The 17817-nt window shown below is 36.9% G+C and overlaps 1 protein-coding gene across 19 annotated transcripts in view; it reads left to right on the top strand.

The window, feature by feature from the left end:
• Positions 1-17817, top strand: part of CDIN1 (CDAN1 interacting nuclease 1) — a 186264-nt gene that overhangs the window by 23050 nt on the left and 145397 nt on the right. For 16 of the 19 annotated variants that reach the window (XR_010600663.1, XR_010600664.1, XR_010600665.1 and 13 more), the window contains exons 2-4: positions 9850-9895; positions 10767-10831; positions 14603-14663. The exons of 1 other annotated variant lie outside the window; for it this stretch is intronic. Coding sequence is in view for 10 of the 18 variants with exons in the window: in XM_005299967.5 (XP_005300024.1) it covers positions 9850-9895; positions 10767-10831; positions 14603-14663 (172 nt within the window). In the remaining 8 variants the exon portion in view is untranslated. The remainder of the gene's footprint in view (positions 1-9849; positions 9896-10766; positions 10832-14602; positions 14664-17817) is intronic. 2 more of the 19 variants (XM_042857449.2, XM_065593234.1) reach the window with 1 other exon arrangement.

Here is a 17817-nt window from a genome sequence, read left to right as displayed (position 1 = left end):
GGAGATTACAAAATACCTCAACGAGAGTTATAATTTTGTATGTTTTTAAGTTACAGTTATTTTACTGTGACTGTTGAACTGTAGTTCTGCTGATCATTTCTTGTGATGTGGCTGAAAGGAGAGGGAATATAACACAGGTGAACTAGCATTATGTTACATGTTCACTGCCTCTGCTGATAATCTGTATTTACTCCGGCATTTTTTTTTTTAGATCTGCATTTTATTTTCTTTACATGTGTTTGATACAAAGTGTTCAGATTGGAGTTGCCTTAAAATATATTGTCCATTTAAAGAAGACACTGAAAAAATGAGCTGTCCGCAGGAAGAATTGGTGCTCTGTTTTTAAAGGAATTTCTAAAATCTTTCTAAATGAAAAATCATTCAAACAGTATCTAATACTGGCAATTTTCCTCTGTCTTCAGCTAGAACTTATTGGCCAACCAGGTCAGACATTATTAAAGTTCAAGTGGCCCAGTGGGAAAAGTAATGGCCTTGTGATACTATGAATTTTAAATGCTGCCATTTCTATGTATTGCACCATTATCTGTTTTCACACGTCACTAAATTGTATAGAAGTTGTTAGACCAACTTCAGTGTCAAGGTCATAGGAGTTATAACCGTTCTCAAGTATCCTTCACAGAGCTTTGTCATAAGGTTCTCCTCACATTATTGGATTTAAGTAGCAAGATTTTACTTACTCACTCACTCTCCCTCTACAGTGTTGGATTTTTTTTTTTGTCAAACTGTTTTTATTTCATGTAAAGTCAGGTTATCATCCCTACCAGAGCTATAGAATCTGTTAATACTCAATTCACAGAAACATTTATAACAGTTTCATAGTTAGAAGTGCTTGATAAAATATCTTTTGAATTAAGCTACTGTATGTTTTAATGAAGCTAATATTGGTGAATTTCAGAATGGATTGATAGTTTTAGTTTTGGAGATGAATAGCTGAGCTTAAACCTCATCTTGATTTTAAATTTAATATAAGCTAATACTGAAAGTAGCATACGAGGCTGCAGCAAGTGGTTCCGGACAAATAATATATATTATTTTAATGCCATAATGCAATTTTATAATAAGAATATTTCTCAAATATTACTGTCTTCGTTGGGGATTAGAAAGCCAAAGTGTTGTCTACTAATGATGTTTCATCATACTGAAAACTTCTTATGCTCTGGTATTCGGATTTTGTTAAACTATTCCATGCTTGTTTGGGTTTTCACCATTGGAGGAACTCTCTAAGTGCTGGTCTGTTTTAGAAAAGATGCCCAATTGTATCTAAAGAGACTTAAAAACAACATATTTACACTGGTGTGAACCCTTAATTTAGACACTGAAACTGGTTTAAACCTTGCTTAAATTGATTTAGCTTAAATCAATACAGGTGAGTTTGTGAATGATAACTGGCAAATAAGAACTTAGACAAGAACTAATTTTTACGGTGTTTGTTTTTGTCAGGGGGGTCACAAATGTATTAAACCTTTAGTGTATTTCCTAGAAGAAGCAGCAAAAGGAGGGGTAAGGCCCTGCCACACACTGCTGTTGGTGGCTTCCCTACACTTTTCTTAGCTCACAAATGTAGAGTATCATAGCATTTGCTGGGCCTGCCTTATTCTTAAGCCTGATCACAGCTCAGGGTTTAGGAATAAGGCAGGCCCATAGATAATTGTGTGATAAGAACCAGCAGATTACAAAAAGAGGTAATTGATGAAAAAATTGTCAGATTTGTTTATGCAACAGACTCTCTTTTCTGTATGATTGAGAACCCATACTTCATTAACATGGTTCAGTCAGTAAGACTAGGGTACAGTCCACCCAACAGAGCAGATGTTGCAGGCAAATTGCTGGATAAAGTGTATGAAAGAGAAATTCAGCAGTGTGCAAAAGGTCTAGGTGGTAAAATTGTTAACCTGAGTCTTGATGGGTGGAGCAATGTCCACAATAATCCTATTGTATGTGCTTGTGTGACAACAGAAAAAGGAAATGTCTTCCTTACAGAAACAATTGATACATCAGGAAATGCGCCCACAGCAGAATACTTACAAGAAGTAGCAGTAGAAGCTATAACAAACTGTGGGGAAAAAAAAAATCAAATGTCTTGTACACAGCTTGGTCACAGACTATGCTGCAAATGTATCCAAGATGAGAAGAAATTATTTAGAAGAGAGTCTCAAGCTAATAATATATGGTTGCAGTGCTCATTTGATGCACCTCCTAGCCAAAGACTTTTCTGTATGATTGAGAACCCATACTTCATTAACATGGTTCAGTCAGTAAGACTAGGGTACAGTCCACCCAACAGAGCAGATGTTGCAGGCAAATTGCTGGATAAAGTGTATGAAAGAGAAATTCAGCAGTGTGCAAAAGGTCTAGGTGGTAAAATTGTTAACCTGAGTCTTGATGGGTGGAGCAATGTCCACAATAATCCTATTGTATGTGCTTGTGTGACAACAGAAAAAGGAAATGTCTTCCTTACAGAAACAATTGATACATCAGGAAATGCGCCCACAGCAGAATACTTACAAGAAGTAGCAGTAGAAGCTATAACAAACTGTGGGGAAAAAAAAAATCAAATGTCTTGTACACAGCTTGGTCACAGACTATGCTGCAAATGTATCCAAGATGAGAAGAAATTATTTAGAAGAGAGTCTCAAGCTAATAATATATGGTTGCAGTGCTCATTTGATGCACCTCCTAGCCAAAGACTTCAGTGTTCCAGAAATAAAGACTAATGTTGTTGAAATTGCAAAATACTTCCGTAACAACCGCTTTGCAGCAGCTGCTCTAAAAAAAAGTGGGAGGAACCAAGCTAACTCTCCCACAAGACGTGCGATGGAACTCAGTAGTGGACTGCACTATATCAAGAACTGGCCTAATCTGATGACAGTCTGTGAACAAAATCGTGAAAAAATAGATGGCACTGTCACAGCCAAAGTTCTCAACATTGGACTCAAACCTTAACTGCTGAAGAAGAGTTGGCTATGACATGGCATTATGGAGGGATGATTGCTGGATGTCCAACTATAATAAACTTCAGAGCTAAGGGTGAACCATTCAAGAAATATGTTTGCTGATGATGTGTTAAAGAAAGTCACACCAGTAAACTGGTGGAAGTCATGTAAGCACTTGGATTCAGAGACTGTTGAATTGATAATCTCACTTTTAACAGCAGTGGTTTCTTCTGCCGGTGTAGAAAGAATATTTTCTTCCTTTGGACTAATTCATTCCAAATTGAGAAATCATTTGGGACCCAAAAAAGCTTGTTTTTCTCTTCCAGATTATGAACAAACAGGAAAATGAAGGTAAAGATGACTGAGTTAGCTGCAAAAGCCAATATTTTAAGTTTCTCATGTTGACCTGGCTGACATAGTCGATGTAATTTTTTTTAAAATATTTCATTTAACTATTTTAGTTCAAAACAATTTTAACAAAAGCAAACCTGATTTTAAAAAACTTGAATGTTTAACAAAATTTGTATGCTTGTTTTGTTAAAATATTATATGTTTTCGGTTGAAGAAAAAAATCCAGAATATATAACTTTGTTTTAGTTAAATAAAACAATTTAAATGTCTGTCTGGTAATGTTCTCCTCCTAATACAGCCTGGCAAGAAAATCCTCCAAATATTAATGATTAACCTGTTGAATTGGAGATAGTTCACCACCCAATGACTTCATAAATATCTGCTTCAATTATCTTTGGTAAATGAAATAACCAAACAATCAATCATACATTTTCTGTTATAGCTGTAAAACTAATCTGAAAAGTTTTCAAAATAAATCACTTTAAAAATGTACAGTGTGTACCTTCTAAGAATGAAACCTACATCTGTCTCTGAGTTGTGAAGAATACGTATTAAGGTTATAACAGCCAACAAAAAAGCATTTTTATGTAGAAATCCATGATTAAATCAAGTCTTCCTGACTAGGGATTTAAATCAGATCCACCCTGATCGTTTGAACAAAAATACCTTCAGGATGATACAGGTAGTATCTAGCACTTATCTAGTAGCACTTCATCCAATGATCTCAAAGCACTTCACTAAGTGGCTAAGTATTAGAGCTGAGTGACCAGCAAAACATGTATGTATATTTGAGTGGTCAGGTTTTACTGATATGAATACTTGCAAACAGTGAATTTTAATCTCAAATGTTAATGTTTGATGAAAATGAATTTCCGATTGTTCAATTACAAAATTCAAAATTGCCAGCTGGTTGATTAGTTAAATCAACTAGTCTGGGAACAGGTACAACATGAATATATACCCTATACAGGTCTATTTTGAAGATAAATTGAATATTTGCCACAGTGTTCACAAACTATTTTATACAGACGCCCCCTGGGTTATGCAAACCCGACTTACACAAATCCACACTTATGGAAAAAGTTTTTTGTTTTTGTTTGGTTTTTTTGCGTAATTGTCAGGTATACGTTTCCGACTTATGCAAAATTCGAGTTACGCAAGGCGTTCCGGAACAGAACGCTTGCGTAAGTCGAGGAGCGTCTGTATAGGAAAAAATAATAAAGAAATTACTATATACCAAATGAGATCTGCTTATGAACGTTTTATGCTAGACTGTGACTTACAATGCATGTCCATGCAGGATAGTTTGAAAGAGAGAGAGAGAAATCCTACTTGAATTCCTATAATGGAGACCCACTATATGTGTGTGTTATGAAATTTGAATCTGTTGCTTTGGGTCTTCAAAAACAATAGCTTCTTGTTTTTGTATATGTGGTCTTGTTTGTTAAATGCTCAAATATCTCCTAAATGAATGTTTATCCTGTACTTTTGTGTTCTTAATGAGGTGGAACATTCTTTCTTATAACATGAAAGTTACTTCTCTTGTAGATTGAAATAAATGTCTTCTGTTAAAACAAAATAAAAAACACCACTTGAATGTTTTATTTTAGTCTGTTATGCATAGCACAAATCTTTTTCTTCCCCCTCCCCTTTTCCTAAAGCTTTATTATTGTTGTCCTATGATGCACTTTGCTTTTTGCTGGTTTATTATCTATATGTTTGATTAATAGTAATTGGTAGAGACCAACCAAATTTATGGTCCATTTTGGTCAATTTCACGGTCATAAGATTTTAAAAATTGTAAATTTCATTATTTCATATATTTTAAACCTGAAATTTCATGGTGTTGTAATTATAGGAGCCCTGACCCAAAATGGGGTTTGTTTGTTTTTTTTGCAAGATTAGTGAAGGGAGGTTGCAGTATTGCCTTCCTTACTTCTGCACTGCTGCTGTTGGCACCACTGCCATGAGAGCTGGGCAGCTGGAGTTGCTGAACAGGAGCCCAGCTCTGAAGGGAGTGTTGCCACCAGCAGCAGTGTAATGGCATGGTTTGGTATTGCCACCCTTACTTCTGTACTGCTGCTTGTGGGGTTCTGCCTTCAGTACTGGGTGCCTGGCCAGCAGCCACTGCTCTCTGGCCACCCAACTCTGAAAGCAGTGCAGAAGTAAGGGTGGCAATACCGTGACCCCCTCCCCTTACAATGACCATGTGACACACTCACACCCCGCCCCCGCAGCCCCCTTTGGGTCGGGACCCCCAGTTTGAGAAATGTTGGTTTCTCCAATTAAATCTGTATATTATAGGGTAAAATTACACAAAAGACCAGATTTCAGAGGGAGGAGACCAGATTTCACGGTCTATGGTATGTTTTTCATGGCCGTGAATTTGGTAGGGCCCTAGTTATTGGTTTGGAGTTTATCCATGCTGAATTGGAGTTTTCTGTTATGTACTATGGTTAAATTCATAAAACGTGAAGCTGAATTTTTGGCTTCACCGACTTAAGTAAAACACATATAGGGGAGAGGTGTGTAGGATGGATAGAGGCAGAATCAGTTTTAAAATCAGAGTCTCTAAAGGGTAAGCTTGATTTATTCCCTGAGTATGTACAGTTGCTGAAATCTTAGAAAATTAACTAACAAAGTGTAAATTATATATTCACTAAAATGCTATGTGTGGTATACATTTAAAAATAAAAATTACAAAGTGTAATCAATTTACCAGAAATTATCTGCAACTATTGGTAGCATAGGTTCAAAGGGATTTCTTTTTCGTTTTGAAACCCGGCTGAATATAGTATTTAGCAAAAGACTAAGGCTATGGCTACACTAGAGCTTCTCCAGTGTAGCCATTTGAAGCTGATGGGAGAGCTCTCCTGTTGGCTTAATTACTCCAGTCTCTGCGAGTGGCAGTAACTATGCTGGTGGGAGAAGCTCTCCCATGAACATAGCGCTGCCCACACTGGTGCTTAAATTGGCATAAATTATGTTGCTTATAGGATTTTCTAATTCTCACCCCTGAGTGATATAACTTGTTGATTTAGGCTATGCTACACTGTAGCTTAAGCTGGGCCACAGACCAATCTTTGGTTCGGCCAGCATCCTCTATATAGAGCTGTCTGGAATATCGGAACTGATGCTAATGAAATCCTCTGGTCTACCAGATTCTGCATGGACATAAACTAATTCTGTACTGTGACAATCTATGAAATATAATTTTATTTGCATCAACATATTATCTGTTGTCCCATAGATACTCAAAAAATATACACTGCATTCAAAATTTCCAGAATGGTGTCTGTGGATGGTAGCAACAACCAGAAGACTTAAACAAAAGCTGCTTCTTCCAGGAAATGCCCGCTGTTTTTCTCCTAACGCATTTTATATTTAACTCTTGTACAAAATTTAAAGTTGGCTCTGGCATTGATTATTTATAGTTTAGTCCAGTAGACTCAGAGCCCAGCCCTGTATGCAAACAAACCTTCGTTCCCATAATATTTTTCACATGGGAGGTCTTTGTGGTTGTATGTGAGTTGGAGCCTAAAGATGATATTTCAGTTTTGAAAATAGAAGCCATTTATGTTTCTTAGATAAGATTTAGGCATCTCCAAGTGTTGAAAGAAGAGGCTTTAGAATCCATTCTGCTGTTGTCCATAGGAATCCAACTTTGTAATGACAAGAATAAAAATTAAACTAATCAGGCATGGAGATGAAAGTATGGCATAAATGTCAATATGTGTTTATACCTACTGAGTAGAAAGTTCATTATGGATGATCTTCAAGGTAAAAAGGTTAATTCAAGTGCAAGGTTGACAGCCTTGAACAGAGTCCAAGGAATCCATAAGTTGTAGATCCTCTTCCTCTTCTCCCCCCCACCCCTGAAAGCATTCTTAAATAGCTTCAGCTAGATAGTACAGACAGCCGCCCACGGGTTACGCAAACCCAACTTGCACAAATTCACACTTACGGAAAAAGTTCTGTAAGCTAGAAATAGGAGGGTTATTTGTTTTATTTTTTTTTTGCATAATGGGTTGGTATATGTTTCCGACTTACGCAAAATTCGAGTTATGCAAGACTAAGAGGGAACAAACAGGAAAGTACAGTAATTGGGGTAACATGGATAGGAGAAAGGGAACTGGTAGAAGAAAGTTGGGGATTAGGAGAGGAAGCAGGTCAATTAAAGTCACTAAGAGATGTAGAATATAATCAGAACTAATCAAAGAGAAATCTTACATTGAGCATACAATCAAGAAAAGGAGAAACAATTCTCTTATTTAAATTGTGTGACAGACACTTTTTTTTTTTTTTAAAGAAAAATAAATAATGGATCATGAAGTTCAGCTCTTGTAATAAGATGTTGGGGGTTAATAAAATCATGATTTTATTTTAATAAGATGTTGAAAGTGATTTAAGGTTTCTGCCTACAATCTTTTGAAATAATTTGTGGCCATAGGAGACTTCCTGTTCCATCTGTTATTAGTCTTTACTGGTTTTAATTTATATACATATCCTCCATACTGTAGAATGACTTGTCACTTTAGCCTTTTTGTTTAAAGAAAAATAGGATTTATCAGCTTAAAATTTTAAAAAGAAATCTTTACTCCTTGTCTTCCCTCCCAATCTTCCCTTTTCTCTGTCATAGTAGACAACACAACTATCCTCCCTTTCACTCACCGCCTCCCCTGGCCCATAATCTGGGTGTCATGTTGCACTCCACACACTCTAGCTCCTCACATCCAGATGGTGCCCAAATCTTGCTGCTGCTTCCTTCATAAGATCCTTGAGATCCCTGCTTCACCACTTCTGTACGTCCACACCATCAAAAGACTTGTGCAGGCCATCACCGTCTCCCATATTAACTACTGCAAACTCCTCATCTTTCTGATACCCCTCTCATCTCCCTCATATCCATTCAAATCATTGCTGCTAAGGCATCATTCTTGCCTGTTGTTCTAACCATATCCACAAACCAATCGCCTAGCAAAATGACACTCTGATCCTGTTTGGATCTTATAGGCTCTACCTTAATATAAAGAGTAATACGTTAAATATGAAATTTTCATATGCATTTATTTGCATCATTTGACTGTCTTGTAACTTTGTTAAATTTTTCTATAATACTATTCAGTAGTATTCTGTAAAACTGTATATTAGAGAGACTAATACCCATCTATAATTCTAATATTAAAATATAATGATATGACTGGGGCAGGTAAAGAAACAATGATCTTGTAGTAAAAGCCCTGTGATTTGGGAGATCTGGACTTTATCTTGGTTCTACCTCACACTTGGTGTGAATTTTAGACACATTATTTAATCTCTCTGTGTCTCAGTTCTCCATCTATAAAATGGTGATAATACTTCCTTATCTTTAGCTGTTCATGAGGCACTTAAATACTACCATAGTGGGGTTAATAAGTATCTAGATAGAACATTTAAGTTTGTACCATGTTAGGGTCAGCAATGTAAAACACAGTAGAAAGACACAGACATAATGCTATTGTTAAATTCTTGTGTAGTGAACTGTATGAGTTATCTGATAGAGGAATATGATTTCAGTCTTTGTTCCTGAATATCAGAACAATCTAAGATGTCTTAGTAGATGCAGTCATGAAAGGAAAACTGTTAATTATTCATATTGCTTTGCTGTACTATAAAATTCGATTTATTGAAACTGTAATTTGTTCAACTTGCATCTGGTAGGAAAATATATCAGAAGTAATTAATTGTATTCAAGATGTGATGAGCTGGATATATCCGCAGAGGACAATTGAAGACTGTAGCAGTGTGGTATTGATTTGCCTTTTAGAGGAAAAAATCTTGTCCCATTTCTAAATGTTAACAATTCTGAGGGAAAAATTCCCACTTGGGAAGAATGTTTTCCAGGTTGCTTCATTGCCAGGTGTTTGACATTGAGTGGCGCCTTAGATGAATGAAGCTTATGGCAGCCTTTGGAAATGACCGACTCCGGGGAATCTCAGCTTCCTGCTGTGAAAGTTTCTATTTTCAAAGCACATCAGTTTCAGTGGGAATGTTCCAGTAGTCCCATATGCTACTTCTGACAGAGAGCTAAGTTTCTACCCTGAATATGAGACAGCTACTGAAGAGGTTCCCTTGCTGCTAACAAAATGAATTTCAATATGTTGCCAATGAACAAGCGGCATGTTCCCAACTGCTAATGGAATTTAACTCCATCAATTATTAATGGAAATTTGCTTTGTTTTCGTTCTTCCCCTCCCTTTTAACTCCACTACATGCTACTGATATGACTTTGTGGGTTCTGAAGCTGAAAAAGAATCACCCAAACAATGTTAGTTTGCTTTGAAACTCTTGCTATATTTTTCTCCCCTCCCTCATACTCTCTCTCTCCTTGACCTAGCAGCAGGAAGCCTTTGTCTGAGGTGTTCATCTGGAACAACTTTTCCACACTTGTTTTCATGTTCTGTTAGATTACAGGGCAGCAGGCCTACCTTTGAAGCTCCCTTCTCTTTTGTTTCTTTGCAGTGCACTCCAGTAATTAACTTTGTCCTTCTTTTATTTGTTCCAGTCAATCGCAGTCCACTCTGCTGAGCATCTTCTCCCAGGAGTACCAGGTTAGAAGTTTTCTCCTTTGTGAGGGTTGACAGGTGCCTAATTGAATGATGAATGTCCCTTTATTTCTTTGTAATTGAACTGCCAGCTTTCTGATTGGTTTGGAGGATGTTCCCTTTTCCACATCAAGCACCGCCTGAGTCTCAGTGGATGGCTGCCAAGCCTACCCATCCATCTGTCTAATAACATCTAGCCTTTGCTTATTTGGTGGACCTGTAATAAATTATGCTAAACCATTATTATTCTGACAATAATAATTTCCCTGTGTTGCGTGGTTCCATGTGCTAAATGTTTGCTGACTTGCACTGTCAGTGCTGCTTTCCATTGCTGACAGAGATGATGATAAATGACCATTGCCGGAGTGGCAGAAGGCAAGAGAGGCAGAAAATGGAGTCATTTATCATGAGATGACAGGTGTCAGTCAAGTGGCAAGTCTCTGTGGAATTACTTTTTGTGGTTTTTCAAATAAGTTGTTTTTAAGCAATGCTCTTCCTGGTTAAAAATGGCAATTGAATTGTAAAACTAGAGTGCAGAGGACTTAGATGGAATTGAATTGAGGGAAAATTAATACAAAGGTTGAAAGAGAGAACAAGTTTTTCTTTGCCCTCTGCAGACCTCAGCAAACTTATTTAGATTCAATTACTATGACCTTACTGGCTTTTACATATATGGTACATTGCAGTACAGTCTGAAGACATTCTATTCAATGGATAGATGAAAAACCATTTCTATATAGAATTCTCAAAATATAATTCAGTTTCCCTTATAAGCTGAATACGGTGGCCAAAAAGCATGCACTCAGACATTCATGCTTTATATGTCTGATGTGATACATCATAAAAGTCTCTGGTTTTGTTTTTTCTTTCTTCTCAGAAACAAATCAAAAGAACACATGCAAAGCATCACACTGCTGAGGCTATTGAAACTTACTACCAAAGGTATGACCTACCTTCCCATCCCACTAGAAGGTATTGTAGTACCTACTAATTGTAATTATAATTGAGTAAATCAGGTTATTAGGCTAATTTCATATAAAAATAAATTAACAAATAGGATGGTGGAAGTACCCTAAGATAATTTCAGTGAAAGATCCTTGAGTCAGAAGTTGTCTCTTCAGTTTTAGCAGCAGAATTTCTAGGCTTAAAGACAAGATGACAAAATTATATCTCTTGGAGCACATGTGTTAGTATTATATATTGCCTTATTCTGAAAGCTATAAGATTTACGTGCCAAGGTTGATGATATAAATTATATTGGTGAGCGAAAACTACCCAAATTGAGGGGGCCTGCTCAGTTATAAATGTTTTTGTTGTTTAAGCTACAGACACTTTTTATTATGTAAAAAATTGCATATTAAATTAATATTTACCAATATAACGTAAACAGGAGTGAACTAAAACTTAAAACCACATGAATGTCAGAAACACCTTTTAAGGAGGAATGAAAACCTTTAATATGTCATTTTACAAAATAATTTTACAATTGTATGCATCTTGAGTTAATAAATAGTAATTGCTAACACCTTATGGTTTTGTCTTACTTCTACTGACTTTTCTTTAGACATATCAATGACATAATTGGGGCATACTGATAACTGGTAGAGATATACAATTAAAATATTACTATGTAGACTGACATATCTGAAGAGCTTTCATGGCAAGTGAGATTGTGATTATAGGTGTCTAGTATTTATGCTTTAATATCTTTATGAATGAGGAAAATAAACAAAAAGCTTTCATTTGTAAACAATTAGCTAGTCTCAATGTTTCTGCAAAGTCGCATATTTAGAACTAAGGACAACCTTGTAATATTAGACATGAAGGAAGAAAATCTCTAACGCACCATTTTTTGCTATTTTCTTTTGAAAAATAGTTGCACTGCCTTATCACATTACAATGGTCACATTTTGCCTGTCCCAGTATTGATTCTTGTTTAGGAAGGATATTTTTAAAAAATATTTCAAATTCACACTATTACTACATAATATTGTTTCTAATTAATTTTCACTAGTATACTTTCAATAAATAACAATACATTAACTGTGACTGTTTCAACATGTTCTGAGAAGTGTTATTATTAGCACTTTAACCACTTTGTGATCAATGTGTCTCCAGATCACCCAGTGTAGTGTTTGTCTATTTTTATTATAAGTGTCTTAGAGCAGGAAACATGGAACTAAACCTTGCTTGCCTTATATGCAGCAGTAGTTGCATTGGTGCCAGTAAGATGGTTCGTGTGAGTAGTCTGCTTTCTTAAGGCAAGCAGGATTTGGCCCCCTATCTTCCTCATGTTTTGTACAGTCTCAAGTATGATGGTAGTGCATAACAAATTCACATGTCTGAAGCTTGATGGTAGTGGAAATGATGTAAAAAATGTTTTCTCCAATTATTTTGTCTTGTTAATTTTAACTCAGCTGCATAAAATACATTAATAAATGTACTAAAATAGCTTGGTGAGTAATCTACTAATTTAATAGATTCCATGTGGGTATTTTGGGCTAAGTAAGGAAAGATTTGTCTGACTGAAGTAGTTAAATAGAGTTTGAATACTTGGCAGAAAAATTTAAATGAGGGTACATATATTACATTTTTTTTATTGTAACATTTGAAGAAACTTTTATCTCAGTATAGTGTTTTTTAATTCTCCAGTTACTATAATACCGAAGTGCCATGTACAAAAGTAGTAAGCATGATTTTCTAAAAGGACCTTCATTTCAATGTTGTTGTAGTTTGTGCTGGCTTTCTTCTATGAGGTGTTCATTTCTTTCTTGGAGACAAAGCAAGAACAATTATTCTGCATCCTTGTGCGGGGAAGGCTTGTCTGAACTTCAGCTTTTTCTTTTTATAAATAATACATTATGTAAGTTACAAGGGCAAATTGCTTCTGCCTGCAACAGGGTGAATATCTGCCCGCCAACTAGGAGGGAACTGGGAGGAGCAACAGGATTGACACCTGTCAACGATGTGGTTGAGGGTTAAGATGAGTAGGCTTGGTGTTGGAAGACAAATTTGCCATAGTTTACGCTTGTAGCACAGCAGACTGGTCTGTAATAATCATTGGTTCCCATTGATGGAATGGTACTAGTCCTGGTTGCTTGGAATAGTGGTGCTGCTGGGAACAGGTAATAGTGCTGCTGAGTGTAGGTGTTGATTTGTGCTCAACTCTGTGCTCAAATCCTGAAGTAATCTTGGAGGTGGGTAAAATTGGAAGCTGTTTACCAGAAAGACCAGGATGCTTTTCAGCATCATGAAGCAGTCCACCTCAGCACAGTGTGTGTCTTCAAGACACGAAGTCACTAAGTTCATAAGAAAGTACACATCAGGGCTAGAGATGCTTTTGGCCTGTAATAGATTAAAGAAAGTAGCTACTGCTGACAGTGGAATAACCAGGTAGTATGAAGTTATAGGATGTCAGTGTTGAGTGAGTGCTACTGATCTGAAAATTTGAGAACTCTTGTTTGTTTCACCAAAACAAATATGTGTTCATCTGTATACTGGGAAATTTTTAAGTAGTTATTCATGCAGCTGAAAATGTTTTTCCATAAGATGATCTTCTATCATGCCTGTCATGAATGAACCTCAAAATGCTTTACAGATGTTAAAACTCACAATACCCCTGTGAGGAGTTGTAGGTAAATGCTGTTGTACCTATTTCACAGATGGTTGAACTGAGGCGTAAATACATTTTGACCCATTCATAGCAAGCTGTTGTTGGAGTCAGCAACAAACCTCAGACTTCCTGACTTTGTCATTGTCCAACCACTAGAAACCACTTTTCTGCTTTTCCTGGACACAGATTTTTTTAATTGTATTTGATTGATTTACAGTATGGGAGGTTCTGGCAGTTTATCCAATTAGTCTTAGATTTTGTGCAGAGACACAGTTATCACAAAACTGATCTTCTGAAGAGGTTGCATACTACATTACTTTTTATGACTCTTCTCCCACTCCCATCCTTTAGAGTGTAGCCACTAAGCGCCATTTGGCCCCCTCAGAACTGCCAGTGACACAATTCCTTCCCACCAAATCCTGAAGGAGTCCTCTAGGCACTACTGCAATATAAACATCAAACAATAATGATAGTAAGGAGGCAAAAAGGCGGTTTAGTCAGTGTGAGGGAGTGGTCAGAAACTTCACCACCCATACGTACAGTCCGGATAATAAAATGTCTTTTTCTTTTCCTTTTGTGGCATTCATTTGATATTGTTAAGTCTAAATACAGAAAGCTTGCATCACAGCTTTGAGACTGCTGCCTAACTGGTAAAATCAGTAGTTGCATTTGCATATTTGTACCCACATGCACAGTAGCTACATGATGCATGCATATGCATTTGAAGATAGTGTTGAGCCCCAAATCTTCATTGTGGATAGTAGAGATTTCTTGTGTTATGCATCTTTTAATAATACAGATATAATTTGTTTATATGGCATTCAGCTAAAAATACAATTTTGAAAGACGATTTTCTTGGCTTATTCATTGTATTTTTAATAAGTACTTAACTGAGGTTGATATATCTTATACATCTGCAGGAGGGAACCATAGAAAGTTAATGATAGGGAATCTTTTGGAAATAAGTATTTTAAACTAGTGTTTTCTAGCCAGGCTGTGTGTGACATTTGCCCAAGAGAAAGTGTCCCCTGTGTATTTCTAAAGTGTTGAAGATGGCCTTTTCTTGCCACTGCAGATTTACCTGGCTTTGTCTTGTCTAGGTACCTGAGTGGGGTGATGAAAAATGCAGCTGCCCCTGTACTACTGGAGCTAGCCAATGAGGTAATCATTTTTTAAAATCTTCCTGTGTAAAACCTAAGGGGCATATCTATAGTGACTTTACTTAGAAATGTAATTAACCTAAAAAAAATGGTTTCAAGGCACATTAGACATATGAAATTGTTCCCAAGTCTGTTAGTACGTCCAATAATTGGACAAAGAGCCCCATTTATTAATAAATCAGTTAATGTAATTAGTCTCTAACTTCAAGGCAAATGTGTAAGAGGCTTCTGGAATTTTTATTTTGTTGAAAATTTTAGAGAAACTGAGTAAAACAAGTGCTGTTTAACATGCTGGTTTATTTTTAAAATACCCATGTTGATTAAAGACATGTAGACTAATATTGAGATTAGAGTTTCTTGTTTAAACTCTCTCCTTTCCCCTGCCCCCTCCAAAACCATGATTTTATAGTTAAGGGTTAAAAGCATTTCGTTTCCTTGACGCTTCTATTTCCATTTATACAAATTAGTGGAATGGCTAAGGAAGACAGATTAATATAAAGCAATTAAGCAAATTAAACACTCAATATGTCAATATCTTAGAAAACTTTGTATACCAGAAGTTTGATACACTTGCCACTTTAACGAGACAGTAACTAATTTACACCTCTACCCCAATATAACACTGTCCTCGGGAGCCAAAAAAGCTTACTGCGTTATAGGTAATAAACTTGCTTTGATTCGCTGGAGTGCGCAGCCCCGCCCCCCCGGAGCACTGCTTTACCGCGTTATATCCAAATTCATGTTATGTCGGGTCGTGTTATATCTGGGTAGGGGTGTATTGATATTGTTTGGTAACTGTGGTATGAATCTGTTTGGGACAGGATGAGTTGTTTGCATTTAAAAAGTATGTTCCAATAGTTACTTTGAATGAAGATGTAAAAAGTTCATAATAGTGGTAATGAGCCTACTAGAAAAAATGAAATGAAATATCAAGCCCTTAAACCAGCAGTTTGCAAACTTTTTGAACTGAGTTGTGTCTCTTCTCTTACCTCCCCCCCACCCTCTTGAGTTACAATTTTTGGTTGTGCCCCTCAACCCAGACAAAAATAGGCACATGCAAAAGTATGCATGATAGGTTTATGAGTACGCTAATGGAGACCTTAGCACAGCTTTAATTAAATTACCTACACCTGTAAGTTTCAAATACACAGATACTTACCAATGGCACAGCCACAGCTTCCTCAGTGTGCTGCTTCTACCTTGCAATCAGGCTTCACCACTAGGGCAGGGCCAATACCTGGCCCTCTCCCTTCAGATTTTCAGAGTGGGGGAAGGGATGTGTGACTATTTCTGGGGGCGGAGCCAGTGCTGGGTGCAGTGGTTGCGAAGAGTGGAAGGTATCAGAGGGGTAGCCGTGTTAGTCTGAATCTGTAAAAAGCAACAGAGGGTCCTGTGGCACCTTTAAGACTAACAGAAGTATTGGGAGCATAAGCTTTCGTGGGTAAGAACCTGAAGAAGTGAGGTTCTTACCCATGAAAGCTTATGCTCCCAATACTTCTGTTAGTCTTAAAGGTGCCACAGGACCATCTGTTACTTTTTAAGAGTGGAAGGGATAGCTCAGTGGTTTGAGCATTGGCCTGCTAAACCCAGGGTTGTGAGTTCAATCTTTGAGGGGGCCACTTAGGGATCTGGAGCAAAATCAGTACTTGGTCCTGCTAGTGAAGGCAGGGGGCTGGACTCAATGACCTTTCAGGGTCCCTTCCAGTTCTATGAGATAGGTATATCTCCATATATTTATTATTAGATGTTGACAGTGACGCACAGGCTGATTGGCCTGCTGAGGTGAATCAGGGGGTGAAGGTGGCACTCCCTCCCTACCTCTGTGGGGGCTGGCCGAGCCCTAGGGTGACCAGATGTCCTGATTTTATAGGGACAGTCTCAATTTTGGGGGCTTTTTCTTATATAGGCACCTACTACCCCCCATCCCCCGTCCCGATTTTTCATACTTGCTATCTGGTCACCCTACTGAGCTCTGCTGAGTGGGGCATTGCCACTCGCCCGCCCCCCGCCCCCTGCAAATGTTTTTCCATGCCCCACAATTTGAGGCACCTCTGCATTAAACTCTGAAATATTTATTTACAATAATAATAGCAATACAATATCTGATTTGACTTGGAACTGCTTGTGGAACCCTCAAAGGGACAGAATGAAATGTATGCTGTTTTTGTGTTGCACTTTAATAGAAAACATAGGAGTAAGGCAGAAAATGAGTGTTTGCATTAAAAATGATGTGACACTGTGAACATTAAGTGTTGCAATAGCAGCAAGTTCTACATGTTATATTAGCAAGAAAGGATGGCTTCTCTTTCAGTTTCAGTCTCTTGTACATTGCTGCAGTCAGCAAATGAGCCATTACCTATCAGTTACTAGAAGGTTTTAATGGTCTATGAAGTGTCTACACACCCTGATGATACAGTTAACATATAATAGGGGATTTACCTTATATTATTGGCAAAGCATGCCTTTTTGCTATTTATGAAAGCCGAAGGCTTTAAATGTATTCTATTCTATTTGAATAAAGAAATAATTGGTTTAGTAAGAATTCTTGGTAAATTAACTGGGTTTGCTATATTGCATGAGAACTATCACAAAAGAGCATCTCATCAGAGCAAAGTAATACAGTATTAGTATTCTTAATTTTTATATATTTTGTTTGCATTTCTTCTTCTACCCATGATATTCCCATTCACTTACATATGATGGATATAATTTCTGATTCTAGAAATCACCCTTTAGCCATACTGTACTAATGCACCTTTGCAATTCAGATAATTTTTTTCTTTAGATCAGAAATAAATAAAAAAATTACAGAGAAAGGAAAGTCATTTAAAGAACTTATTTGTTGTTGGCTGTACAGTAAGGTAGATAAGAAAGGCAGTGTTTTCTGTTGCGTGTTTTTTGTTTTTATTTTGTTTTTTGGGTTTCTTTGGGTGTGTGTGTGCGTGCTGCCTAATGCATTAGAGAACTGTGGCAATAACTAGCACCATATTACTGCTTCCAAACAATCAAGCTGCCATTTTTATGTGATAGTTAATATTTAAATGACATACTCCTGCATCTGCTGACAATTGATGTAATGGTAATACTTTATGGGTCAATATATATTTAATCAGTGGAAACTGTAAAAATTGATGAGAAATATATTACATAGGTAC

This window comes from Chrysemys picta, chromosome 4 (genome assembly GCF_011386835.1).
Source record: "Chrysemys picta bellii isolate R12L10 chromosome 4, ASM1138683v2, whole genome shotgun sequence".
Lineage (NCBI taxonomy): Eukaryota > Metazoa > Chordata > Testudines > Emydidae > Chrysemys > Chrysemys picta.
This window is presented reverse-complemented; position numbering and strand designations above follow the sequence as displayed.